Source organism: Amphiprion ocellaris, chromosome 18 (assembly GCF_022539595.1).
Source record: "Amphiprion ocellaris isolate individual 3 ecotype Okinawa chromosome 18, ASM2253959v1, whole genome shotgun sequence".
Classification (NCBI taxonomy): Eukaryota; Metazoa; Chordata; class Actinopteri; family Pomacentridae; genus Amphiprion; species Amphiprion ocellaris.
In genome coordinates, this window is record NC_072783.1 from 26947281 (window position 1) to 26974012 (window position 26732).

Consider the following 26732-nt stretch of genomic DNA (forward strand, 5'->3'; position numbering starts at 1 on the left):
TGTAGCTCGACTTGCACATTTCCTATTAAAGGTTTTTAGATGGGAATTCGAGGGGTTGCACTCTTCAACTTTTGTCAGCTAATCTCCCCAAAGCAAGAGGCAAGATGATCACACACGCAAATGCATGTGCAGAAGCATCTGGACACACACAACTTCAAGCGCTACAACCAATCTCATTAATGCTCCAGTCAGTTTTCAGTTGGAGGCACTTAACCTCTGGACCTCAGCTGTCAGCACTTGTTAAGCCATTAGACTCCCACTAAACCAGCCTTCCTACTAAGCTGGGCCTAATTTTAATCCAGACATGGATCCTCAACTGCTGTGGGCACAACGATGGCGACAACATTACACAAACAGCACTGAATCGTCATCTCCTCATGAAGTGAGAGGAGGAGACAGAGTCAGAGAAGAAGAAAGGAGTAATGCGAGTATGAAGTGAAAGGAGGAGAGGAAGGGGGAGGATGAGGGGGAGGAGGGGGTTCAGGCTCTATCAATATTGCATGTGCTGAGCCAGCAGAGGATGCAGCTGTCATTTATCAGTGATGCAGCCTCCTCCAAAACCAGGACCTTGACAAGCTCACAGTTCTGACTGACCACGTTCTGACTGATATAAAGCGCTGAAAATAAATAAATCAAATATTTCCTTCCTGGGCCTGCATGACCTCAAAAGAATTAAAGATAAATCAGTGTGATTATACAACTGCACTCTCCAGAGTTTCTGTGCATCCTCTTAAGATTTCTGTGGTTGATTTCTGCTCCCCCTCTCATGTCTTCAAGTTGTATCTCTCTCACTCTGTTTTCCTTCTCTTGTATGTGTGGTTCATCTTCCAGGTTTTCATGGTGGTCGGCTCAGGTCCTGTCTGGAATTTGAACCTGGAAGTTGCTTGACTTCCTCCTGGATCACGCTCTAAATCTACTACAATGCTTTTCTGCACACACAACATCCATTGCATGTAGAAGAAGAACATCTCCTCAATTTCACCAAAAACCTTCTGTTGGGAGTGGAAATTTAATCAATGATGTGCGAATAGACACTGTCCCTTGAGGTAAATTTGTGATTTGTGGCCAAATATCCATCCATTATCTAGACACCACTTAATCCTCATTAGAGTCGTGGGGGGCTGGAGTCTATCCCAGCTGACTTAGGGTGAAGGCAGGGGACACCCTGGACAGGTCACCAGTCTATCACAGGGCTACACATAGAGACAACTAGCAATCACACCAACAGACAATTTAGAGTTACTAATCAACCTGAGCATGTTTGGGAGGAAAACCCATGCATGCACAGGGAGAATGTGCCAACTTTATGCATAAAGATCCCAGGAAGGACAGGACCTGAACCGGGGATCTTCTAGCTGCAAGGCAAAAGAGCTAACCACCAAGCCACTGTGGTGGCTCAGAACTCAGAAAAACTCAGAAAATTGCTAAAATCATCGAACCCCTCATCCTTTAACACGTCTTATTGAGCTCCTCCACTGCCACAGTGTTATTGTGCTGCTGTCTGTGGAGCCACATGTAACTGAGAAGGGTGGAACTACAGATCCAGCAACTGGAGCTATAGAGTGTCAACCTGAATGGCTGCTGCATACATCCGCTCTGCTGTACACTGTCAAGCCAGAGCTGAAGGCAGGACAGGTGCAAGGACACGGACTCTTTACTTTGTACATTTGAAAGATCTATTTTACGTGAAGCGCATCAAAAGGAGACTAATATATAAGCTGACATAAATAATAATCTCAGCATGATGTAGGGAAACATGTAAAACTTTACAGGGAAAGTTTCCTGTTAAAAGCGAAGGGCACAACAAGCTGAAAGGGCATACAAATCTGTCATAAAGACGAAAGTTTCTCAGAAACTCTCACCGCTTGTTAACCCCTCATTTGGCTGCGTTGGTGCGTAATTACGCAGCGTCCTCTCCGCACAGCGTGACAGGACAAACACATCCAAGTGAAGTTTATGTAAGAAATTACTCACCACTCCGAGTAACACTGCCATGAAAGCCGAATTCATCCTGTATCTCCTTTGCATCTTTTCCGGGGAGGTCAGCGATCGGATGCAAACGCAGGAGGATGCGGATCTCAGTGACTTCGAGGTGAAATAAACTCGGCTGTCATCGTTGCGTCTCTTCTTTGCGATTCTTTTTGATTTTGTTGTGATTGCAAAAGAAACAAATCTCTAAGTAACTGCTCGCTGTCAGGTGGAATCAGTCAGTCCTTAAACACAATCCGGTCAGTGAGTAAAACTCGCTCATTGGATTCTCGCCTGTGTGCGCTTTTCTTGCAAGTGGGCTCATATGGCAGCAGCAGCGCTCAGCTCAACGGCTTCAGGGAAGGAGCCATCTCCCTCTCCACGCCCACAACACACACACACACACACACACACACACACACACACACACACACACACAATTTTTGTCTCTTCAACAATTTAAATTAAAATCTAATTCTATTGCTGTTGAGTCAGAAAAAACAACTAAATTTCTCTCATCACACAAATTAAGCCCTGTATTAATCATTTCTCATGTTGTCAGCTTTGTCCTTGATGAATTCAAGTCTCACAGCAAACCAAGACACCTGAATACACTGAGTTTTTCTCCCTGGGGAAGCTTCTAAAATGCACAGAGATCCATCAGAGGCTCCCTGAAGCAGTGAGCTGACTTGTGTTGTCAGAGCCTGAGGACAGAAGCCTCATCGTCAACGGCATGACTTCCTCCTGAGGTCAGGCTCCATGAACGCACCTTTAACCCAGAAACCTGAGATTCACACAGCTACACATCCACTGATATTTGCAGCAGCATCCGTGCAATGCACTGAACAAAAAGTAAACTTTAGGAGAGTTTCCAACAAGTTCAGTTAATGGAAACTGTATTTTGTTCCCGCTGTGAGTGTCAGCCCTTCTTCCCTAAATTAGAACACTAATGCGACTTATTCAAATCTCATGTTAGGCATTATATGTCTGTTCATGAAAGTGGAAAAGCAGGGCTGCTCTTGTCAGAAACACTGCTGCCTTTATGCATAAGAAGAGGCGACCTGCTGTTGGAGAGACACCTGAGGCGACACGTTGACCTGATATAAACCAGCAAACACGTCATTTAGTTTTCGGGTCATGACTATACATGCCACCCTGTTCAGTATGTTCCTGCACAGCAGAACTGGCCTAAAGACTGGCAGAGCTGTTTGCAAGTGAATATGTCATGTTTATGCAACGTCTTAACTAACTGAACATCCCTGGAGCAAATTAAAAGAATAAATCTCTGTATCACCGTCTTTTAATAGAGTTCATTTACAACACTTGATTTGCTAAAGGGCATTCGACTAGTTGGCGCTCATACAAAATGATCCTCGGCTTGATAATGAACCTTATTATGGAGTATTATTGCTGACATCATTACTGTGTTTTTGTAAAACGTGCATTGATTTTATGATACAAGTGTAATTATGTTGAAAACTAAATAAATGTCACGCTGTTCCACTCAGGTCAGAAGCCACCAGTTTAACTGTTACTTTGAAAGCTCAACCTGACCTTTCATTTCCATCATTACTAAACATTAACCCTGTGACAACTCACAGCTGCAAAATATTATGTAATGATGATGAAGTAGGTGCAGAGCTAAGTTCTCGTATGAACTCTAATATTCCTGACAGAGTGTCTGCAAATATCTAACTCCCAGTTTAACCCTCTGAACCACAAGCAGTTTCTGGGCATTTTCTGTCTCACATTTTTGCTTTCTCTGGGTTCATTTTTCACTGTAATATATAATCCTGCACCTCTGTGGAAACAGCACAACCATGGATAGTAGTAGACAAAACATTTCTTTAATACAGAATAACACATCATTAAAAAGGGAAAAATTAATTAAAATTTCTCTGATTATTTATTTTACCAAAAAAAATTTAAATAACCGGAGTCAACATGTCCATCATTTTCCAAGTGTCCATACATGCTACTAGCACTGGAGAAAAAATGTTGGCTTTACAGAATATAGATATTTCACTACTTGCATTTTTAATTTGTTTCGTAACTCGTGTCTCCACTGCTCTGTTTAATCACAGCCTGCAATTCAACCAAAAAGTCCCAGAATTTTTGTCATATGACTGCTGGTAGCAGCTGAGTCACTAATAGCTTCAAAGCTGTAACAAAACACTTAGAATTTTTTTTTTTTTTTTTTTTTACATACTCTTGATCTTGATAGACCAAATTACATTTTTGATCTATAATTGATTCACTTTCCTGATGGAGCTGAATGTCACACACGAGACACTCAGAAAGTTGAGATTAAAGAGGATTCTGTCTGTTTTTACAGTTTCTGGCTCTGATAATTGGTAGAATCTTGCAGATGTTTTGTTTTGTTTTTTTTTAAAGAGAACGTGTCTTTTACACCCAAGAGCAGGTTTTGGGGTTCAGATTTGGAAATTTCTTTTAAAGCCTTTTACACCTACCGGCAGGGTTTGGGATTTGAAGGGTTAATTCAATTCTCAAACGTGTGCAGGTGTTTATTTATCTGCTGTTAAAGAGCATGCGTGTATTAATGTACCGTGTTTTCACAACAAAAGAACAACGGTTGTACCTCACGTATCATACTGAAGAGACTGTGATTTTTAAAGGCTTTATGTAGACTGAGGGCAGTGGGGGACAAGAGGGCATCAGATGAGGAGAGAGAGGAAGCTGGGTTGCTGTGGGGGGATAAATAATGCATGAACGAGAAGAGAAGAAGCGAGAGTGAAACAGACAAAGAGAACGAAAGACAGAAAAGCCATTCCAGAGTCAGTGACAGTGTGTGGGCCAAGAATCTAATATTCAACGCGTGTCCTGTAATGCATTATAAAGAATCAGTGTTTTTTCCACCTGCAGTAACTCACTGAACTGTTGCCGAATGATGCTGAGATGGAGTCAAGATTACAGGAATACAGATTAGACTGTAACCCTGTTGTAACGTCTTCAGTATGTCAGTATAAGTAGATAATTTAGTCATACTTGATCGCTGTAATGATTAATAAATGGGTATTCTTATCCTGTCAGTGTAACTAATTTTAAACTTCTTTCTTTGAATTTCTAGAATCTCTCGAAATTAAAAGGCACACTGACAAACGTTCTAAGCTCTTATCAAAAATGTAGCTTTAGAGGACTAATTAATGAAGAGAGGAGCAAATAAACAAAAGGACAGTGATGTATGAAGATTTATGACCATTCTGAGTAAAGTAGTTTTAATGCATCTTTTACTTAAAATGCTGGTCTTGATATTCTGTAGAAATGTCTATTTTATCTAATAAGTCTTGGGAAAATGCACAATTTGGAGGTTTACATAGATTTTGGAACAACGTTTTTGTGTTTTTACCAGTCTATGTACAGTGGAGGAGTAAAAAGGAGGATGCGGAGATTATGAAATGTGAGAGGAAAACTGCACCAACTTGATCACATACACAAAGATCTAGGCACACACACACACACACACACACACACACACACACACACACACACACACACACACACACACACACACACACACACACACAGAGGCTTTTTATGCAGGATCAACCACCCGGAACAAAATCCTTTTCTCGGAACCTGAGATGGGACAGTGAATGTCTCCTGGACCACCCATCCTCTGTTCACTCACTGCTGACAGATGGTCTGTGTGTGTGTGTGTGTGTGGGTGTGTGTGTGTGTGTGTGTGTGTTGTCATCTTTGTAGGATTTCCATGTTCGTGTCTCTCCCCAGTTTATGCTTTATGACCACACACACACACACACACACACACACACACACACACACACACACACACACACACATCTTCTGCATATGATCACTGTTTTTCTTCGGACCTGAGCAGAAACCACCTGTCACCTCCACCTCAGCAGCAACACAGCAGCACAAACAACACTGGCAAAGCGATCCACACTCTCCTTTGCGAGAGCTTTCCTTCTAATGTACTGTAATAGCTGCACGGGCATCATATGACGAGCCGAGGAAGCCCTTGAATTACTCTGAGAGCACTCACACCAATAACTGGCCAGAGAGTGATATCGTGTTGTGTTTAGAGAGAACCTTTAGAGCACTGCAGTGCGTCCCTGTTGTGTAGTGTATTTCAATCTGTATTTGAAGCAAGTTCAACAACATCATTACGTGCAGTGAGGGCTGGAGTTGGTGCAGACATTGTTAATTTCATAGTTTGCCTGTGTGGCGATGAAATGATTAAACTTGTGCCAGAGTGAACCTTTGGAGAGGACAGATGGCAACAAACCCAGCGACTCCCTGTGGGACTTCCTCATCTGCACCGTATTGATCTGATCTCTCCATCCTGCTTTGCTCTCTCTTTACTGTACGTCCTCCCTTCATCCTCTGCTCACAAGCTGCTACATTTCACAGAAAAGCAATAAATACATATTTTATCACTAAACATTCTGGACAAAATGATCCGACCAATTAAATATAAGAACCTGATGATGAATCAGCACTGAAAAATCACTCATCTCTTCACTTTCCTTTTTCCCATTTACCCCCTTTGGAGTCGCAGGTTGCTTTCCTGTTGTCTTATGTGATCAGATGAGATGTTTAACCATCTCTTTTGATTTACTTGCATCCACAAATGCCCTTGTGACTGCACTTGCAATGCAGCACATAAAAATCATGTTTTAAGTCAATGCAATAACTAAAAATGGAATGTGTCTGTTTGGGCTCTTTCTTTCTTTCTTTCTTTCCAGCCTTTTTGTCTACTTCAGGTGAAGATGCTCTGAAGCTTCCTTCTTCAGAAATTTCTTGATTTCTTAATATTTCTATCAACATGAGCCTAACCTACTTGCCTCCAAAATTCAGAATGAATGAATGAAAAAGTTCCACAATATCTACAATATGTGATATTCTGTCTGACATTGATGTCTGTGGTTCTACTGTGTAGCACAATGTCAGCGCATTTTCATTTGTGTTTGCTCATCCCCACTGCATCATTAATAAAAAGCTTCGCTTGTTTCTCTCCTCTGAATTGGCCTTTGTATTGATCAGATTTTGGGCAGATGCAGTTGGGTTTAGAACACATGTAAAAAATGAGCCTCAGGCTGATGACCGTCAATGCAGCCCATTATGCATTCAGACCCTCTGATACAGCAGAGTGAAGCGCTCACAGACACAACAGTAACCTGCTGGACTGAGACACCAAAGTCACAGAGGTGTAGGATTGTAATTTATGACTGAATCGCTGGAAAATGGGACCAAGCCGAACTGAAAAGGCATAGAATTACTTTGTTTTTAAAAAATGTTAAGATAGAAACCACATTTCAATGCATTTCCTATATAATGAAACTGACTTAAAACAATATGTTAACAAACTGCTTTAAAATGTATTGTAAAACTATTGTATAGTTCCACGAATGTATCATTAATCTAGATACACTTGCTGATGCATGCATGAACATGGTTATACAAGAGTTTTACGCAGTTTTGTCCTTCTTCTTGTTCTGTCTAATGATTTTGCATTGTAAGGAATTGCATAAACAATTTAAAAACCACAGTGTCAGATTTTGAGGTAATGGCAGAGGTACAGGAGCACGATCTGGCTACTGAACTTAGAGCATGTTGCAGCAGCTCCCCATTTATTACCAATAACAACAACAATGTGGGTGACGTCAAAGACTGACACCACCCACAATTCACAGTTTACTTCAGCTTACATAGAAAAACAGATGTGCTGTGTACAGTGAATATCTGTGGAAACCGTGTCTCAATTACTGCTCAGCAAAGATTACATTTGCCAAAGAGCAAAAGAAAGAGGCTTGTTGAACAATGAGATGACATTTATCGAGGATTCTGTAAATGCAAGTTTGATTGAAAAGATGACTCTCAGTCTTAAGGAATTAAGAAAGAGAAGAATTTCATGACATGACAATGATCCCAAACCTGCAGCAACAGTCACATGAGAGTTTTTAAAGAAGAAAAATGTCAAACTTGTGACTTTGCCAAGGATGTCTCTTAACTGGAACACCTATGACTTGTAAAGTGAAAGGCCACAGTAAAATCCCCTCCAGCAGAGATGAACTAATGTGAATCATCTGTGATGAATTGTAGAACGTCTGTCCACAGATTTGTGCAACACTGCAGCCACCCATGCCCAGGAGGACAGAATCTGTCATCCAAAACAAAGACAGACATGCAAAATAAATAAGAAAGATCAAATACTCTCTGCCCCAAAGCTTGTGTAATGAAGTTAGAAGTATGGAGTAGTAAATATATATATTCCAACACCATATTCAGGCGTATGTCAGTCCTGTTTCTGAAAAAACTGAAAAATGCTGTTTCAGAATGATACCAGAAAATTATTACAGAATCACATGTATAAATAAATGATCCCTTGTGAAGTTTCTGATAGTTGTAAACATGCCTGGAATATGGTATCGGTAGTAGATCTAGTCTCTCTGGATATTTGTTTAAGCCTGTAATAAATCCTGGAATTCCTGGAAAACCAGTACTGGTTGTAATTCTACCTGAAGAATCAAATCTCGAGCACAGATTTCCTCAGTCACCTTTGACGATGTCTGGTGTCTGAAACTCTGCTGCCCCCTGCTGAGCTGGAGAAAACCCTCCTGCTGTTGCTCAGAGGTCAGAGCTGGTGGTTGAACTCTAAACTGGAGGAATCTGACTGGTGTTTTATTGAGCTAACTGCATATACAAAGCAACTTACATTTTATCATTAATCACTAAATAGTTTTAACTCTCAAAACTACAAGCAAAGTGTTTTTATTTGTCTCACTTTTTACTAGGCTCATTTTTCACTGCAATACAAGAATCTGCACCTCTATGGAAACAGCACAAGCAGAGAGAATTAAATATATATGCCGTCTGTGGGGTATAACAAATATATGATGCTATAAATCACAAAACAGAAGGAATGTTTCTTTGATTATTTTACACAACTTGAAAGAAGAACATTTTCTCAAGTGTTACCAACCCTGGAAAAAATGGTGGCCCTCCATAATGATATTTAGCTATTTGTAGTTTTACAACCTCTACTCATTTTTCACACCACTTTACACATCCTGTCTACAAAGATATTTTACCATGCTGAATGTATCTTCCAATGCTGACAATTTGCGCCTCTGTAGACCGTTTTTAAGCCTTGTTGCATTTAGCTTGTGATATTTTCCTCTCAGTCTTTCTTGTTGTCACCTCTCTGGTCTGTGTAAACGCTGCCTGCATTTCATATGAAACATCTATGAACATTTTCAGGTGACAGTTGGGGTTTTTTGGAGGGGATTTTTGATTGATACATGTCAATTAGATATTCAAACAGCAAATTGCTATCTACAGCTGTTATATTTATAAATGTAGTGTGTCCATACCACTCTGTCAACACTGTTTATGCTGTTTATACTGTGATGTTCTAAATACAATCCATACTGCATATAATGCACACCGCTGCTTCTTTTGTACTTCTGGTTAGATTAAACTGCAGTTTGTTTTTTAAGTATTTCTGCTCTGTGCAACAGGAATTAAGCTTAATCTAATCTAATCTAATCTAATCTAATAAAGTGATTTTGATAAAATGTCAAAATTTTAAGCTTAGTTTGGTGAAACACATGAATACTGTTGGAAGATTAAAAAACTTTCTGTTTTAAAAAAAAAAAAAGATTTTCTGGTTCTTAAAAAATTAGAAAAATTATGTCATTTTTCCAATTTTTTCCTGGCGTCATGATTTGGCTATTTACAGGGTTGATTATACCACAATTGCAAGTTTTACAATAGGGGTAAATTACACTTCATTTTAATTATTTTAATTCCAAATAGCTGCATTTTTTCATGAAAGCAGTGAATTAGGTTTTTAACAGTATCTCTCTCTTCTGCATTTGTGATTACCAGCTACAGTACTGATACCGGTTATTCCTCACCTGTCCACTAGGGGGCTTCAGTAGGTTTCTGTCTACCTCACATCTTTCATCATCAGTCTCCTGCTTGTGCAGCTGTTGGTCTGCTTCAGAGCCTCATAACAAAGAGAGTAAAAAACAGTTTTCCGGGTGTCTTTTGCCAGATTGTTGCCTGGCTGCCCAACATTTCTGCCTGCCTCCTTCTGGTTTCCTCCAAGTAACCTTCCCTTCTTTATAACTTGTCTTGTGTCTCCATTTGCTTTCAGGTGTTTGATGCCTGCTGCCAGAAACTGGGTGAACAGGTGCAGGTAAACAGAAACACTGATTCAAAGGGGTTTGTTCAGCTCTGGTGCTTTTTCTGCTTAGACTAAGATACACTGTCTGTGCAAGCGGACGCCTCTGATGCTCTGTGACCATTTCCCATTGATTATGATAATAACAACATGCATCTCTCCATCTGTCAACATTTTGAAGGATGCCAATGCAAAAAACTATTATTTTCTTATTTCTAAAACTTGAATTTTGCATCAGATTTTGCATAAAAATGCATCAAAGTAGAAATTTACAGTATCATCAGCAGGATATCAGAATAAGTATTCAAACTAAAAGTACACATTTTTTGTTTTATAAACGACTTAATACATTTTTACACTAATAGTTTACATTATTTTGTATATAAAAATGTAAACTTGCTAAATTTCTCCTACTAAAGTACAGTATTTGAGTACTTACATTGTGCTACCAGTTTTATTATGTTATTAAATTCATTCAGATGTTGCATGATTTGCTCGCTCTGGCACGTCGCCACACACTCTGCAGGTTAAGTCTCTCCTTCTCTAATGTTGTCTTCTTAAAATAACCCTGTGACTTTTCATATCAGCTCCAAGCACACTTTGCAGCCATGACACTGTCAGTTAGAGCTGCTCTGCCTCAAATCTCTTCAACTTGAATTGTTGATTGACTTTAAAATGTGACTCAGTCAGCAACAGTGTTGCATTTATCACACTCTGAAAACATCTTTTCAATTTAGCAAGGAATATTACTGAGACTGTGACATGCTTCTAGAAATCTAAAAAGATTAATTGCTCAACCATCCTGGGTAATTGATCACTGATGTCCCACAGACACATTAAATTCCTCTAAGTAAAGGAGCAGCTCACAATCATTTCATCCTTTGCAACACTGTGAACTTTCCCATCTCCATTTTCAGCACCTACCTGTGGCCCCTGGCTGGGTGTGGGTCAAGGAGGGGTCATCTTCAGCAGGATGGCCCCTGGTTCGAGCCAGATGTGGCCCGCTGATAGCATCCCTGCGCCTCTGGACAGCTTTTTATCTTGTTGCTGTCTGAGTGAAGAACAGGGTCGGTTACTGGTTTGGAGCCTCTGAGTCTCGGCCCCTTTGAACGCCGTCCTGAGGTCCGTTTGCGCCGAGCGTCTCGGTAAATGAGACCTGAACATGCTGACCACCAATCAGAGGATCACACTGACTGTGACAAGGAGCACGTTTGGGTGGGAGGCTGCTGTACGTCACAGCGTCTTAACTGAGCATCCAGACATCTGTGGCAGCATCACGGAAAAAACAGGTAGGACTGGATTTGTTGATTGATATGTTGTTATTGTAATTATTGTTGTTATTATTATGTGTGTTATCCTTTAAAGGGTTAAGAGGATGATTATACATAAAATAATCAAACTATCTGTAATCAATACCTTATTATGTCACTGATCACAATCCACAAACTAAAAGTTGAACAAAATAACGTTATGCATATCTAGAGTTATGTATGCAGGCATGTAAATACTGTAACTTTTTAAAATACACTCTTCTGGGGTTTATGAAATTTTGTGCTGCCAACCAAGACAAAGGAGTGCAGGTCATATAATCATCACATCTGTAATACTTATCCCCAGAAATTTCAGAAGTAGAGAGAAGTTTTAAACAGTAAAAAAATCAGTATTTTGACAGGCAGTAATTCATTTTTTTACAAAGTGTGAGCATAAAATTTGACTGTTTTGCTGTATTGGTGTGTCCGATTTTCAGTGTGTTGTTTTTATGGATTGTTATTTTTTACAATTGTAATAAGTTTACAAAATAAAACATATTGTTCAGATTAAACTACCCCATCAATAAAGTATTTCTGATTCTGATATATAGACAAAATTAGCTCCGCCTCAACCAGAGAAGTGTTATTTGCATACAACAGTAATAATAATCCAATATTATTCTATGCAACAGTTTTGATACTTCTAGTAAATATTGCTATACTACTATAATACTTTCACATCTTTACATACAGACATCTTAATTCAGGTTTTACTTGTAGCTGAGTGGTTTTCTGTAAACATGAAGAAATTTCCACCACTGTCTTGGAGGGAAAATAATCATTTCACAATCAGTGTTTATTTAAATACTGGTAATATTTCAGGATATCATTTACTAAGTAACTCACAATCACTGCTTGCATCTTTAAAACTGTAAAACTTAAGCTGTGATACACATTTGCTTGTGTACACAAATATCATTAGATATCTGCTGACATCTGTCATTTCTTATGTAATTTTCTGTCAGAATGTCAAATATGTGTATGTACACACACCTGCAGCCATGCATGTGTAAATACTAATACAGTATATAGTGTGTGATATCTCTGCTGAAATCTCTAACAGAGGCAACACACGGTGTGAAGGTTACTGTAATAACACAGTGAAACATTGTCATCTACGATTTCACCTTTTGTTGACTGTTCTTAAGGATGAACGACATGCTGCCATGTGTTACAGGTAATTGCCATTTGTGGTGACTGATCAACATGAGATACAGTGAAGGATTTGGGATACATTGAGCTCTGACCTGTTGTTCACGACTGTAAGTGAAACACACACATGATTCTTTAAATGTGAAGAGACTGTTGATATTTCTTCTGACAGGTTAATTAACTGCAAATGGACATCAAAACTGCTACAATGAACCACAAAACTAATACAAAGACACTCCGAATGACTCTGTAGTTACACAAAATCAAGAAAATAGATGCAATTCAACAAGAGAAAACAACCAAGAGATACAAAACAGCTGTTAAGAAGTGCATCCTGCAGGTCTTGCTACTGTGTGGGAGGGGTGGTGACCTTTAACAAGAGGCCCAGTGTCTGATTATCTGTCCATGGAGGTTCTAGAAGAGCTTTAAAAGAGAAAAAATAGACAAGTTGCACATTATTTGTGACTAAAATGACAAATTAATACTAATTATTGGTACTATAAAGCCTACGTTACAAACACAGGTGTGATGTTTGGAAGATGATTGCATTTACCCTTCATGTAGGATCTAAACAATGCATTATTTTATATTGTGGATTGTTAAATAGAGTGTTTTTGTTGCGTTATATATGTACTATGGTTATTAATTTATCTGTCACAGTCTTTTTATTTCTGATTCTCTGACCATGTCTATGGTATTATCTGTTTTCAGTGTTGGGGTCATTACACACAAAAGTAATAAATTACACATTATTTGTTCCTTATTAAAAAAATCACGCATTAATTTACTCATTGGATAAAATAATTAGTTATACAACACGTTACGGTGCAACGTCACCTAAGAAGCATTGTCATTTAAATTGCTGGTTAACAATATGTTAATTCAAACAAACCTGATTTTTATTTTATCCACTTTATTAAAATATTAGCAACAAACTAGCTGCAAAGTTGAGAAGAGATTTGAAATGGCACAGGCAGTAAGTTGTACATCTTTAAAATAAAGTTGCAGTAATTGTGACTTATTAGTACCTCTGTTGTGATTATTTTCACACATGAAGCCAACACTGTCTGTTTTGTAAATATGTACACATTTTTCTGTGACTAAAAAGCAGTAAGAGATGCTTACAAGGCCTTTTATGTGTGAAGAAGGTCTATGACCACTGCAGAATTAAATGTCTTCATTTTTTGTGGTGATGAAACTTGAAATCTATTGAAAACAGAAGGAAAGTTGGATTAACATGTAGGATCCAGAAGTGATGACGCTTCAGCCACACCAGAAATAAAGAACAGGATATCTTGGCAGCTGTTTCAGTTCTGGCTGTTTGTTGTTGATGTGTCTCTTGTAAATTTGCTGGAATCAGCCTTTAATGAACAGAACAGAAAAATGACAAAATGTTTCCTTTTTGTATTTTTTTTTCTCTATTAGAACCAAATTGACCACTAGGTCTCCTTTTCCACCTCTATCAGAGGGTAAGTCACTTCAAAATTAGCTAGTTAGCAGTTTCAGTGCCATTCTCTACCCTAAAGTTGATTTTATCTTTTTAAAAATGTTTTTTGTCATATGTCACAGGCCTCAGTTTCAGACGATGGACAGATACAAGACTATCTTAACAACAGAGACAGCAAAGAGAATGCCAACCAACCTCCAACAACGTTTCTTTCTCTACTCCAGTGAAGCTGAAGGTGAGCAGGCAGGTCCAGCAGCGTAATCCAAGCCTTTGTTGTCGTCTAAACACAGACATTAAATGTGATAAGATGCAGGTTGAATAATGACACAGTGCGACTGGTTTTATGACATACCAAGCCTCTGTATTTACTATCAATATTATGGGTGACACCAGAACACATTGCTCTATTGGATGGAGAGAATTAGAGTGTTCCTGTCTACATGTGTGCAATAGTCCCACCCACTGTCAAGCAGCATGCACCCACACATACACCCTGAGGCCGCTTTAAAAAGCCGGTGTTTATAAAGTCACGCTTTTTTGCCAATCTGGGGTCAGTCACTGTCACTTCTGACAGCCTGGCGAGAGTCTGCAGGAGGTAAGTGTCACGTTTTGTGTCACAGTTATGAATGGGATTTGCGCAATAAAACTAGTGAAGTTGTTACTTTGTAGCATTAAAATATGGAAACAGAGCACTTCTTGGAAACTTCATGGTTACTGTTATTGTCTCACAATACGTGCTGCTAGAATGACTTTTATGCATAATGCAGGATTTTCTGTTTGGGCTTTCTTTTATTACATGAAAAAGACTCAGCAATTTACAAAAAAGAGAAACTCAGAAGGCGGTGAAGCTTGTAGATTTTCTGTAAAACAAGTGTGGGGGAATATAACATCATTACAAAATGTATAGCAGCATATGGAGGCTCTCAGCCATTGAAGTCACAGGGTAACACACCAGTCAGTAACTCAGAGGTGAAAGCTCTCAGGTCAGGTTCAGTTGAGTTCATTACATAATTACACTACCAGTCAAAAGTTCAGACAAACCTTCTCATTCAATGCTTTTTATTTATTTGTAATATTTTCTACATTGTAGATTAATACCGAAGATTAACACTTTTTTGTTTACAACATAATTCCATATGTATTATTTTATAATTTTGATGTCTTCAGTATTAATCTACAATGTATAAAATGATTTAAATAAAGGCTGTAATTGTTTAGTTAAGAAAATGTGCACAAATTATGCAATGCTGAAAAAAGGCTGATTTTTCAGAACAATTTTTTTGTAAGAAATTAAAATTTTAATTTATCTTCCCACATGCATAGTGACAAACATCTGCCTCGTTCTATATAGAAATACATATCATTACAAGTTACATGCTTTTATGTATAGATGCATGAGTGTGTGTTTTAGGTGCATGAGATGCATTCACATATCTGCATATTTCATGCAAACTTGCACAAATATATTGTAGACACGTGCACTTACACTTACTCATACAGCATAACATGTATTTATTCCCTGTACATACTGTATAAAAAAGTGCAAAGTTGCATTTATTAATTCACATATGCAGACACACACAAGGTGACATTAGACATTTCTTACAGTCCTACTCTAACCCTATCTAACCTTAATATTAACCTTGTCTTTACCCAACACCAACACCTGAACCTTCACTCTAAAATTTAATGATCCATTTTATGGGTACTTCTTTTTTGTCCCCACAAGCGAGCAGAATCCCCACAGTGTGACTGTATGAACACAACATGAGTAATAAAAGTACACACACACATACACACACACACTGCAGACAGCGTCTAGTCAGTCTAATCTGAATTTTCCACCCCTTTGCCTCAGCTGTGTTTTGAAAATAAATCATTGTGTTGTTACAGACAACTTCAGTGCTCCGGTCCAGTCTGAGATAAAGTGGACACTCTGGAGACACCTTCATAAAGATTTAGGATCAACTTGATTATTTGTGGATTTTGGTTAATATCCACCTAAACATACAAAGTTTCTTAAAAATGTAAAATGTATATGGAAAAGAATTTAAACATAAATTGGAAACAAATCCTTAATTTAATGTATTTACTGTGTTAATTGGAAAAAAATGTCTGTCACTTTTTTGAAATTGGATCCATTGTGTCTGTTTCAGCTGGCTGGAACACAAACATTAACGCTAACCCCGGTGCAGAGTATCAGGTAAGGGGCACACACTCGCCATATCTCCACTGCAGACACACGGCATGTATTGACAGTCCAAACATGTGGAAGGTGAACCGTCAGTCGTGTCCACACCGGAAACCAGCAGTGACCCAGAGTCTGGAGCCAGCTGGCTGGGGGGGGCAGGACAACCACCATGTTTACCTTATAGACACACAGCGTCACCTGGACATTAGCGTGATCCATGTCCTCTCTGCTGCAGTCAAAAAGATTACAGAAATGGCAGCAGCTTCAGGTTGCTGTGGTGGAAAACAACACCCATAATATCAACAGTGTTTTTTGTAATGCAGTGAAGCATGAACATGATTTTATCTGAGGCCACTGTGGAGCCAGGATAGCTCTCTTAGGGACCATATGGCATGAAAATGGGACACCAATTGCTTTTCTCACCTGTAGCTCTTAGCTGAACACAACAAGCTCGGGAATATTCCGTGAGGTTTGTTCAGTGTAATTCTGGGAAATGTAGGAAATGACAAAGTGAGCTACAAATAGTTCAAACAACAGATAACACAACCCATAGTAAGTGGCTTCCAAAGAATACCTTTCATGTGAACAGCTTTTCATATTTTTGCCAGCCCTTCTCACTTTCCACAAAGACAAAAAATAAATAAATAAATCTGCAAATTTTATTAAAGATCCCCTTCAGGAACGTTTGCAGAAATAAAAACATATATTGTGCTTTGAATAATAGTTTGTGTTAGATGTTTTTTTTCATTAAAAAATATTCAAATATCTTATAATTTTTTTGAAATGACATCAACACCTCTTTTCACTGAAACCCTCTTTAAATATGCAAATACTTTTCATTTAAAAACTATTGTTCTCAGTGTATGCAGCTTTCAAGTTTCTCCATCACACTTGTGTGAATTAGACCAGGATGCTGGACCAGGATGCGCCTCCAACTCCATGTCAGTAGCGGAAAAAAAACTTTTCATTTTCACCGCACAAATCTGGATATAGTCCTCTAACATCAAAGCCCAAACATACATCTTTGTATAAAATCAAGGTCAAACATCTGACAGACATAACATTGACACAAATACATTTTGAAGGGAGGGCTTTAACATTTTTATGTTGATGTTTGCAAATGAAACCATTTTTTGATTGGTTATTTTTTACCACACAGCTCATTGTAACTGTGAAAAATTTGAAATATGGCATGTATTATCATTTTTGAAATAACATATTCTGCATGATGACTCATGTTGACCTATAGTGCATCATCTATATTACAATAAACTGGATACACATCAACATTAGTGGTAGTAGCAGCTGCATTATTGATGATTTTAAGGATAGATTCATATTTTTTTTAAAAGACCCTTTAAAAACTCTACTGACATGCATATATGTACAGTGAGAAAGTTAACTGCCTGCTGTTTCATGCAGCCTGCCTTGCAAAACCATTTTAATGTAAGAGATCGGGAAACATTCACCCATAGGTTTCCTTAACAGCAGTTTTAAAGCCCTTTGTGGTGCCTCATGCAGTCACCATCTTGACATGACGTGAGCCACTACTGACCCACAGCTAATCCAAAAAATGAGCAAAGAGGTGGCGAGTAAACAGAGCTGAGAAATGCCATGCAAACATCTCTTGGTTATGGACTGTCTTATGACAGTAACTGTGAGTCAAAGCAGCCCCACCTGCTATTATGTGTAACTAGAATCCATAATGCAATTTAAAAGGATACATTTTATAAAGATTCGCCACCAGTACAGTTGTCATTAATGAGAAAATTAGGTATACAGACCAAAATTATTCTTGGTACCAAGCTGGAAAGATGTTTGTTTCTGCTTTAAACTTGGTCATTTTAACATTAGGCTCAATGGGGATTAACTCACTGTTGGAGTCTGCCTCGTGTGGTCGTTTGAGGAACTGCAATTTTGGTGCCCATGGGTTGTTTTGCATTTCTCATACCAGGAACAGAAATCACAGTTCTAAGTACAAAAAATACTCCTGTAGTTCAGCTGAAGATAATTTAAGGCTTCAGTGGTCGAAGATAGTCAGTTCAAGAAAATATCTATTAAAACAATTGCATTTTTAGTACGATAGTGTGAGTTCTTTGGGTTTTGTTCCTTGGTCACTAAACTACCAGGTAAAAGTGAAATTTGTTGCTGAAAAGTCTAACGCTGGTTGCGTGGGAGGAATAAACCAATAACCTCTCAGTGCACATATGGAGTGTTTTCTGAGATAACCTGTGAACTTTGAACTAAAAATAAAACACAGAAAGCTTTTTAAACACTTCACCAGGTCAGAGAGACTCACAGTGATGTACACTGATAATTAGAAGGAGGCCAGCGAATCCACAGTTGTGCACCATCAGCTGAAGCTGTGGTTGTGGGAGGTGCCAGCTTGAAATAATCCACCTGCCCTGTCCAACTTTTACTCAGTGTCTCTCAAATGCAAGCATGTTTGTGCCTGTGCCCCATGCTCATGTCCATCTCAGCCGGACCTCTGTGTTTCTCTGTGCCTTCAGAGCTACGTGGAGCTGAACGAGCTGATGAAGGACCAGAAGCAGGAGACCTACTGGCAGGAGACGGGCCGATGGGCCGGATACGAGGAGAGCTACGACCCCCAGGCAGGGGTGTGGGGGTCCTCACATGTCTCCTACCTCACCTTCAAGAGCCTCATCCAGCTCCGACGCAGCATGAACACAGGTCAGCGAAGGAAATCAGTCAAAACATGAGCATTACAGAGTTTTTATATAAATATGCCCATAAATAATTATTTTCAGCAGTAGAAAGCATGTTAATTCTTGTGCATATGCGGACTTTTAAGGTGCTTGTACTCCAATGTCTTCCTTACTGCTTTCATTATGAGCTACTTTGCAGACTTAGATTATCATAATAAATATAATACCAAATACTTGTAAGGTGTTTTTGCATGTTGAACTACTCTATAGTATGCAAGGTAATCAAACATAGCCACTTTCAACCACTTGCAACCTTATAGAGATGCTTAAACACTGACATATCACTATTTCTAATCCAATAACATCATATGATATGCATTAAATCTAAGTCTATGTAGACTTTTCTCCTATGATCTATGATCAGATCTTTTGCAATTTTGAGAATATCTTGAAACTCATACTTAAGAACTAGTAATGGCTAATATTTCGTAATACATTTGCTACTATGTGCATTTCCATACTTGACATTAGTATTTTTGATTGAGTTAAAGCCCAGAGTCTAGTACCTATATGTGTTAATAAATATGAAGGTTACAAATTGATGACTAAGAACTCAAAAAAATCCATTTATTTCTTTCACTCTGCTTGTATACAATTCATATTATTCAAAGAAAAATTTGCCTTTTATCTTCTTTTATTCCTCTCTGACTATAGTACCATTGTTCTTTAGGAATCAGCTGTTGATTTAAGACATACAGCTCTCACTTTCCTGCTTCTCCGATTTTCCTCTAGACAGTATGTTTGACCTTTAGACAAACCTTTTAAATGCAGCGTGTTCTGGCACTCTTGGTCCATCTTTTCAGCTCTCATTGAGCCTCAACTCCCTCCTTAACCCACAACCACAGTTCCTTCCTCTGTATGATCGTCTCTGAACATTTCCCAACATTTTCTCTGTCAAGGTGTGACGCTTTTCGACTGTGAAGAGAAGACCCTGGCCACCATCGCAGAGAAGATGGTCAGCGAGATGGTTAATAAGAAGGAGATCAGGCCAGGAGACCGGGAAGAAGTGCTTAAAGCTCTGCTCCAAAACCGCAGGTATGCCCTGAGACATCACCCAACGGTGACTCAAACACAAATGACCTACATTTGCGCACTTAGCAAGACGCTATAATCCAAAGCTGCAGGTGAGGAAGGGATATGTCAATATCTTGCTCAGAGAAAGTTCAACAGAACACGCAGCTGCTGTGAAGACCAAACCTAGAATTATGTAACACCATCTCTGACCACCAAACATGCTGCCTGTCTGCTCGTGTCTTTATTAAAGATGATGGGTGTGTACTGTAGTTACATTGCACTTGTAAAGATACAGAGTTTGGCAGCTTATTCTAAATATCCAGAATGGACAAATACTGCAGTTTCATATGTTGTTCAATAATTTCAGAACTCCATGTGAAAACTTGTGTGACGTGGCAGTTGAGTTCTCCAAATCCATCTTATTCATTTAGAAATGTTTTATTCTACAGGGTTAGGGTTAGTTGTTTTATGCTGTTATTTGGTGTTGTAGACAGACTTGTACAGATACAGAGAAAATCAGGTCCAGCTGCCTTGTAAAAAATTTGAAAATATTACCTTTTTTTATACACCATTGTTCTTTTACAGTTATTTTGTTGCTACATTATGTAGCTAACATCTAAATAATGTTTCTGTAATGACAGGTAGGTGGACGCTAAATCCCTTACTGTAATTTATTCATTTTGTTTTCTATAAGAGGAAATTCTGATAACGATGTATTAGATGCAGCCCATTAAGAAATAGTCTGGCATTTCCTGGTGAGACTTAGATAAGATGATCTGATACTTCTCAAATGGCTGTTTGGTAAACATGAAACTACAACCTGTAGTTGGTTAGCTTAGTTTACTATAAAGACTGGAACCTGAGGGAAATGGGCAGCCTAAAGGTAGTAAATACCAGCACATCGGATTACAGAGAATACATAGAAGTGATGTAACCAGCTGATACTCCATGAAGCTATAGATCTTGGTCAAGAAATAGTCCATCAATCCATTTTATTCTACTGATCCATGGTTGGGTCTTGGTGGCAGTAGGCTAAAGGTCATTACAGACGTCCTTCTTCCCAGCAACATTTTCCAGTTCCTTCTAGGAAATATTAAGGTATTCCTTGGCCAGATGAGCGATGTAATTCCTCCAGTGAGTTCTGGTTCTACCCCACAGTCTCTTTTAAGTTAGACACGGCAGAAAGACCTCCAAAAGGAGTCCAGGAGGCATCCTAATGAGATACCCAAACCAATTTAGCTGGCAACTGGGAAACTAGTTTTGGCTACTTGTAACCAGTGACATGTGATTTTCTCCCTCCAGCCAATCATCAGACCCAGAGAGCCAAACTCTGACTGACAAGGTGGACCTGCACAAGTTTTCAGTCAAAGAAAGAGTAAGTAATCATTAAAATGCTGATAGTACTATCTGAAATCACGATCATGGTGACATGATGGCAGCAACCTTCAAGGTGAAAGTAACTTCTGCCAAAAGACCATTCAGAAGGTCATTCAGATGCATACTTTTTGTTTTCTGATACACAATACTTCAGCTTTACATTTCTGCAAATCTTTTTTGTTAATGTAGAGGATCTTGTTCAATTTTAAGGGCTGCAGCATGACTTGTTTACAGAACTTGCACGCAGCTCTAATACTCAGAATGGATTTTTCATGGCTAGCTCCACTAAAAATATATATATTTTTAAAACACAGTGATAATGTTTGCTTACTACACTTGTCATTCTGTGTTCCTTTAGAGAGATGAATCTAGCCGTGTTGAGGCCTCCATGGTGCTTGTAGGTGAGACACTTTTTCTCATTTTTTTATGTAGGATCTGGAGTGCAGTGTGTGTTTATGCAGATATGTTTCAATGCATAATTCAGTTTGAACATATATGTTGGTGTATCTGTGGACCAGGAGCCTTGGACTTTCTGGAGAGGGCCACAGTTGTTTTTGTGCGTCTGAAGGAAGCAGCGGTGCTCGACTCAGCCCTCGAGGCCCCGGTACCTGTTCGCTTCGTCTTTGTTCTGGTTGGACCGAACAAGGCTGACATAGACTACCATGAGACTGGCCGTGCCATGGCAGCGCTGTTGGCTGATAAAGTGAGTTAGATGAGATTTTTGACAAACCTAAAATGTGTGGAACATGATACATTAACCTCTTAAAGGTTGCACTGCACTTAATGACTGTATACTAGTTTACACCCCAGTGTTTCCATACTGTAGTTTTAGTAGGAATAGGTACTACTACTACTACTACTACTACTACTACTACTGATACTGCTCATAGGTACTGTGCTTTAATGGTGTTTTTACTGGTACTTTTTGATTGTTTTTGTTTGCTTTGTTGTATTTTGTTTAGAACAGGGTTTTTTGACAGTTGAAGTACTTCATCTACCACTCACAATAACATTCAGCCAGATAAACAGTTAAAATAAAGACAGAGTTTGACTGCAGCCTCCAATCCACTAAATCCTGAATGGCAGTTCAGGTGATGCTCTGAATTTCATACAGAATTTAAGAACACAGCCAGAGTAAAACAAATGATTGGCGAATGCTTGCTTTTAATCAACAGCCTATGCTCGTATAGTTTATTTAACTCCATGTTCGGCCCGCTAACGAACATAACATACCTGGTTAGTGAGGGATGAACTACCAGCTCAGCCATCAAACTCAACGTTTCTCTGTATGTGAAGTTCTACTCAAAGTTCAGATTTAGTTTCTGCTCTGACATGCAAACAACTTCTTACATTTGTGGCAACGAACATTTTCTGCATTGGCTGTAGCCAAGTGTTATTGTTCATCACGTGCATCTGTAGCTCCCGCAGACATCCTATGGATTTGTAAAACAAAAGTGCATCATAGACACATATACATCAGACACGTCTTCCAGTGATGAGACAGAATGTGCAATCCAACACTTGCATAATAAAGATGCAATATGTGAATTTTTAAAACATAAATGTAGCATTAATATAGCAGCTGTTATGTAAAGATGTAGTGGAATAATCCAACCTTAGCAGAGAATGAAGTCACACTCCCTCTGTGTACGTTGTAATCGGAGCTTCTCTGTTCTATGTTTTGGAAATCGGTCCAGCCACACGTGCATGTTGGTATTACTTTACATGAAGATGGAATATTTTTTTTAAATGGTTGTCTATGTAATTTCATATCAAGCAAGACGTCCTGGGTCTTTTGGTGTTGTTTTTTCAAAAACAGATCTCCCCATGTCTCAAAATTTCTTCCACTGCCCCCTCTCCCTGTCTCAGGTGTTCAATCAGGCAGCTCTTCAGGCAAAGAGCGCTCGAGAGCTGACGGACGCTGTGGGCGACTTCATGGACTGCAGCATTGTCATCCCGCCCACAGAGATCCAGAATGAAGCCATGCTCAGCTCCATCATCAGCTTTCAGAAGAAGTTACTGGCCGACAGATTCCAGTCCTCCGACACCACGGTCCAGCTGGACTCCAAACCTCGTAGGGGTGAGTAATATCAGGACACTCCCCAAAATACAACATTAGTCATGGTTAACGTTGAACTTTATAAAATAAGCACATATAAAGAAAAGGAGATTCATGTTAGATTGAACTTTCCCACTAGTTTCCATCTCTAGCGGGCCTCCTCCTGAAGATCCTCTTGCTCGTACTGGTCGACCTTTCGGTGGGATGATGCGAGACATAAAGAGACGCTACCAATACTACAAGAGCGACATCACTGATGCCCTCAATGCCCAGGTCCTCGCTGCCATCATCTTCATCTACTTTGCTGCCCTGTCTCCCGCCATCACCTTTGGAGGACTGCTGGGTCTGTATCTGGTCACATTTAGCAGACATGGTTCTTCTGTTGCGTGAAATAAATCCTCTAATTAATTTTGAATCTTTGCCACTGCAGCTGATAAGGTGGAGAACATGATGGGTGTTCCAGAGCTGCTCATTTCCACCAGCATTCAGGGAATCATCTTCTGCTTCGTTGCTGCTCAGCCCGTCCTGGTCATCGGTTTCTCTGGTCCTCTGCTAGTGTTCGAGGAAGCCTTCTTTGCAGTGGGTTTCTGATTTTTTCTTACAAATTTTTGATTACTAGCTGTTTTTGCTTGCTGTTATGATGCACAAGATGTTGGGATTGTGCTCAACTCATCTCCATTTTCCTTCGTTCAGTTCTGCAAGTCCCAGGAAATTGAGTACATTGTGGGCAGAGTGTGGGTCGGAGTGTGGCTTGTCATCATTGTGGTGATCATTGTGGCCTGTGAGGGCAGCTTCCTGGTGCGCTTCATCTCACGCTTCACCCAGGAGATCTTCTCCATCCTCATCTCCCTCATCTTCATCTATGAAACTTTTGCCAAGCTGGGGAGGGTAAACCATTGCCATCCATTACACATATTTCATCTTACCATTTCATCTGAGACATTTCATTTATGTGATTACAGTGCTGTTCATCATGGTTCTAACTTATCTTCATCTACACTCTTCTAACTTCTCTTCAGACCTTCAAGTCACATCCGCTGATTCTAAACTACGATCACCTGAATGCAAGTTTGGAAAATCCCTGGCAATCAAAGGTGGAAGAGACCATCATCTACGACAACGTCACCGGCAACACAACTGTTATTATCAGCACTATTAAGTCACCTTACCCCAACACAGCGCTGCTCTCCATGTGCCTCATGTTAGGCTGCTTCTTCATTGCTTACTTCCTGCGGCAGTTCAAGAACGGGACGTTTCTTCCTGGAAAGGTGAGCCGGAGCCCAGAGGCCAGTCCCAGAATGTTTCAGTCCTTTGATCAACTGGCTAATGAAATTCTAATGTGATTGCAATTATGAAGTACAGTACATCAGTAAATCAGTAAAGTAAATTTGAACTGCTGAGTTTTTTTTTTTGTCTCTGATCTCTGCTGAACAGGTCAGGCGTTTGCTTGGTGACTTCGGTGTGCCCATCGCCATTTTCCTCATGATTGTTGTGGACTACAACGTTAATGATACCTACACTCAGGTTGGCTACAAAGCCCAGTTAAAAGTGGATTCAGAGAGTTTTTTGACTGCTAAAGTTTATGCACATTCTGCAGTGTGATTTACATCTTTATATTTGCCATTTATTTAAATACTAAATAATGCACGACAAAGTGGAAAATGTTTTTAGGCATTCTTGCAAATTTTTTAAGAATAAAAATAATCTCTTATTTACAAAATGTTTAAATCCTTTCAGTCAAACTGTAATTGTATCAAACCTGCTTTACTTATTAGCACAGTTCAAAGTGCTCCACTTATTAATGATAAGCTGATAATAAGACATTGTAGACAGTACCAGGATGACATAAAAACTTGAATTAAAAAAAGAAATAGGGCAAAACATGAAAATAAAGAAAATAGAGTCACATTTTGCATCATATCCACAATGAAATAGCAATGTATTCCTCATCACTTCCATTCAAAATGTGTTAAAGAGATCTGTTAATGTCAAGGATGTAAAGAAAGAAAATTGTTGTTTTGATGTTCATATGATGACCTGACTAATGATTTAAGACAGATCTGAAAAATTATTACCCTTAACACTAATTTGATCTAACAGATTAAACTGAAAACTGATTTTCTTTATAGAAACTGGTGGTTCCCAAAGGTCTGATGGTGTCCAACCCAGCCAAAAGAGGCTGGCTCATCAACCCCTTTGGAGAGCACAAGCCTTTCCCCGTGTGGCTGATGTTTGCCTGCTGCGTCCCGGCCCTGCTCGTCTTCATCCTCATCTTTCTGGAGTCTCAGATCACAACGTGAGTCATAAAATGTCATATCTGGAGCAATATTACTCACTGAACTGTCAACCTCAGAAAACATGACACTTCCTGGCTTTAATGAAAGTTTGATTCACACTTCATATCTCTGACCAGACTGATTATAAGTAAACCCGAGAGGAAGATGGTCAAAGGATCCGGGTTCCACTTTGACTTGCTGGTTTTAGTTGGCATGGGAGGGCTGAGTGCAATATTTGGAGTGCCGTGGCTCAGTGCTGCCACTGTGCGATCTGTCACTCACGCCAACGCCCTCACTGTCATGAGCAAAGGACCGAAACCTGTGATCGAGAAAGTGTTGGAGCAGAGGATCAGCGGCGTTGTGGTGGCCTTGCTTGTTGGTAGGTACTGTCTAATCACCCTTTCACATCTGTCCAGACTTCCGCAGATATATTATTTGCAAGCAGAGCAGATTGTGCAGAGTGTACTGTCATTTATCTGGATCTCTGCTTGTATCAAGGTCTGTCAATTCTGATGGAGCCGATCCTAAAGATGATTCCCATGTCAGCCTTGTTTGGGATCTTCCTCTACATGGGAGTCACGTCACTGAACGGCATCCAGCTGTGGGATCGTATGCTGCTTCTTCTCATCCCTAAGAAATATCACCCTGATGAACCCTATGCCACCAGAGTAAGAGTCCCATTATCACACTATAAATAAAGTGCATGTTAATATTAACAGGGTTCACAGCAGCTGGTGCCTATGATGGTCAGTTAAAGTGAAAAAGAATGAAGCTTTTGTTTTGCAAGCATCAAATACATTTCAGGTGATGAGATGTTTCTGCAAAAACAGCAAATTATCTCCTGTCAGAACACATCTCATCATGTTTGGAGACATCTTGTCATTTTAATTTCATTTTCGTGTCAGGACATGGCATATAATCTTATTAAATCTGACACTGTCATGTTATGACATCATGCTATATGTGACCATTATGGGGAACTCTGGAGGATGTTTTGCCACATGCAACATTTTACTAAAAACCACAGATGTGAACT

At 39.3% G+C, this 26732-nt stretch overlaps 2 protein-coding genes across 2 annotated transcripts in view; one reads left to right on the top strand and one right to left on the bottom strand.

The window, feature by feature from the left end:
- ngfrb (nerve growth factor receptor b) overlaps positions 1 to 2302 on the bottom strand; it is a 39831-nt gene extending 37529 nt beyond the window's left edge. Inside the window, exon 1 of the mRNA XM_023286106.3 lies at positions 1975 to 2302. Within this exon, the coding sequence (XP_023141874.1) occupies positions 1975 to 2028 (54 nt within the window). The 5' untranslated portion in view covers positions 2029 to 2302. The remainder of the gene's footprint in view (positions 1 to 1974) is intronic.
- slc4a1b (solute carrier family 4 member 1b (Diego blood group)) overlaps positions 1 to 26732 on the top strand; it is a 55338-nt gene that overhangs the window by 27368 nt on the left and 1238 nt on the right. The window contains exons 3-22 of the mRNA XM_023286089.3: positions 10118 to 10159; positions 11062 to 11433; positions 12632 to 12716; positions 14032 to 14075; positions 14176 to 14288; positions 16210 to 16256; positions 18755 to 18935; positions 19870 to 20005; positions 21287 to 21359; positions 21720 to 21762; positions 21880 to 22064; positions 23231 to 23441; positions 23560 to 23763; positions 23851 to 23999; positions 24114 to 24308; positions 24440 to 24688; positions 24855 to 24944; positions 25550 to 25716; positions 25834 to 26075; positions 26195 to 26364. Of these exons, the coding sequence (XP_023141857.2) occupies positions 14192 to 14288; positions 16210 to 16256; positions 18755 to 18935; positions 19870 to 20005; positions 21287 to 21359; positions 21720 to 21762; positions 21880 to 22064; positions 23231 to 23441; positions 23560 to 23763; positions 23851 to 23999; positions 24114 to 24308; positions 24440 to 24688; positions 24855 to 24944; positions 25550 to 25716; positions 25834 to 26075; positions 26195 to 26364 (2439 nt within the window). The 5' untranslated portion in view covers positions 10118 to 10159; positions 11062 to 11433; positions 12632 to 12716; positions 14032 to 14075; positions 14176 to 14191. The remainder of the gene's footprint in view (positions 1 to 10117; positions 10160 to 11061; positions 11434 to 12631; positions 12717 to 14031; positions 14076 to 14175; positions 14289 to 16209; positions 16257 to 18754; positions 18936 to 19869; positions 20006 to 21286; positions 21360 to 21719; positions 21763 to 21879; positions 22065 to 23230; positions 23442 to 23559; positions 23764 to 23850; positions 24000 to 24113; positions 24309 to 24439; positions 24689 to 24854; positions 24945 to 25549; positions 25717 to 25833; positions 26076 to 26194; positions 26365 to 26732) is intronic.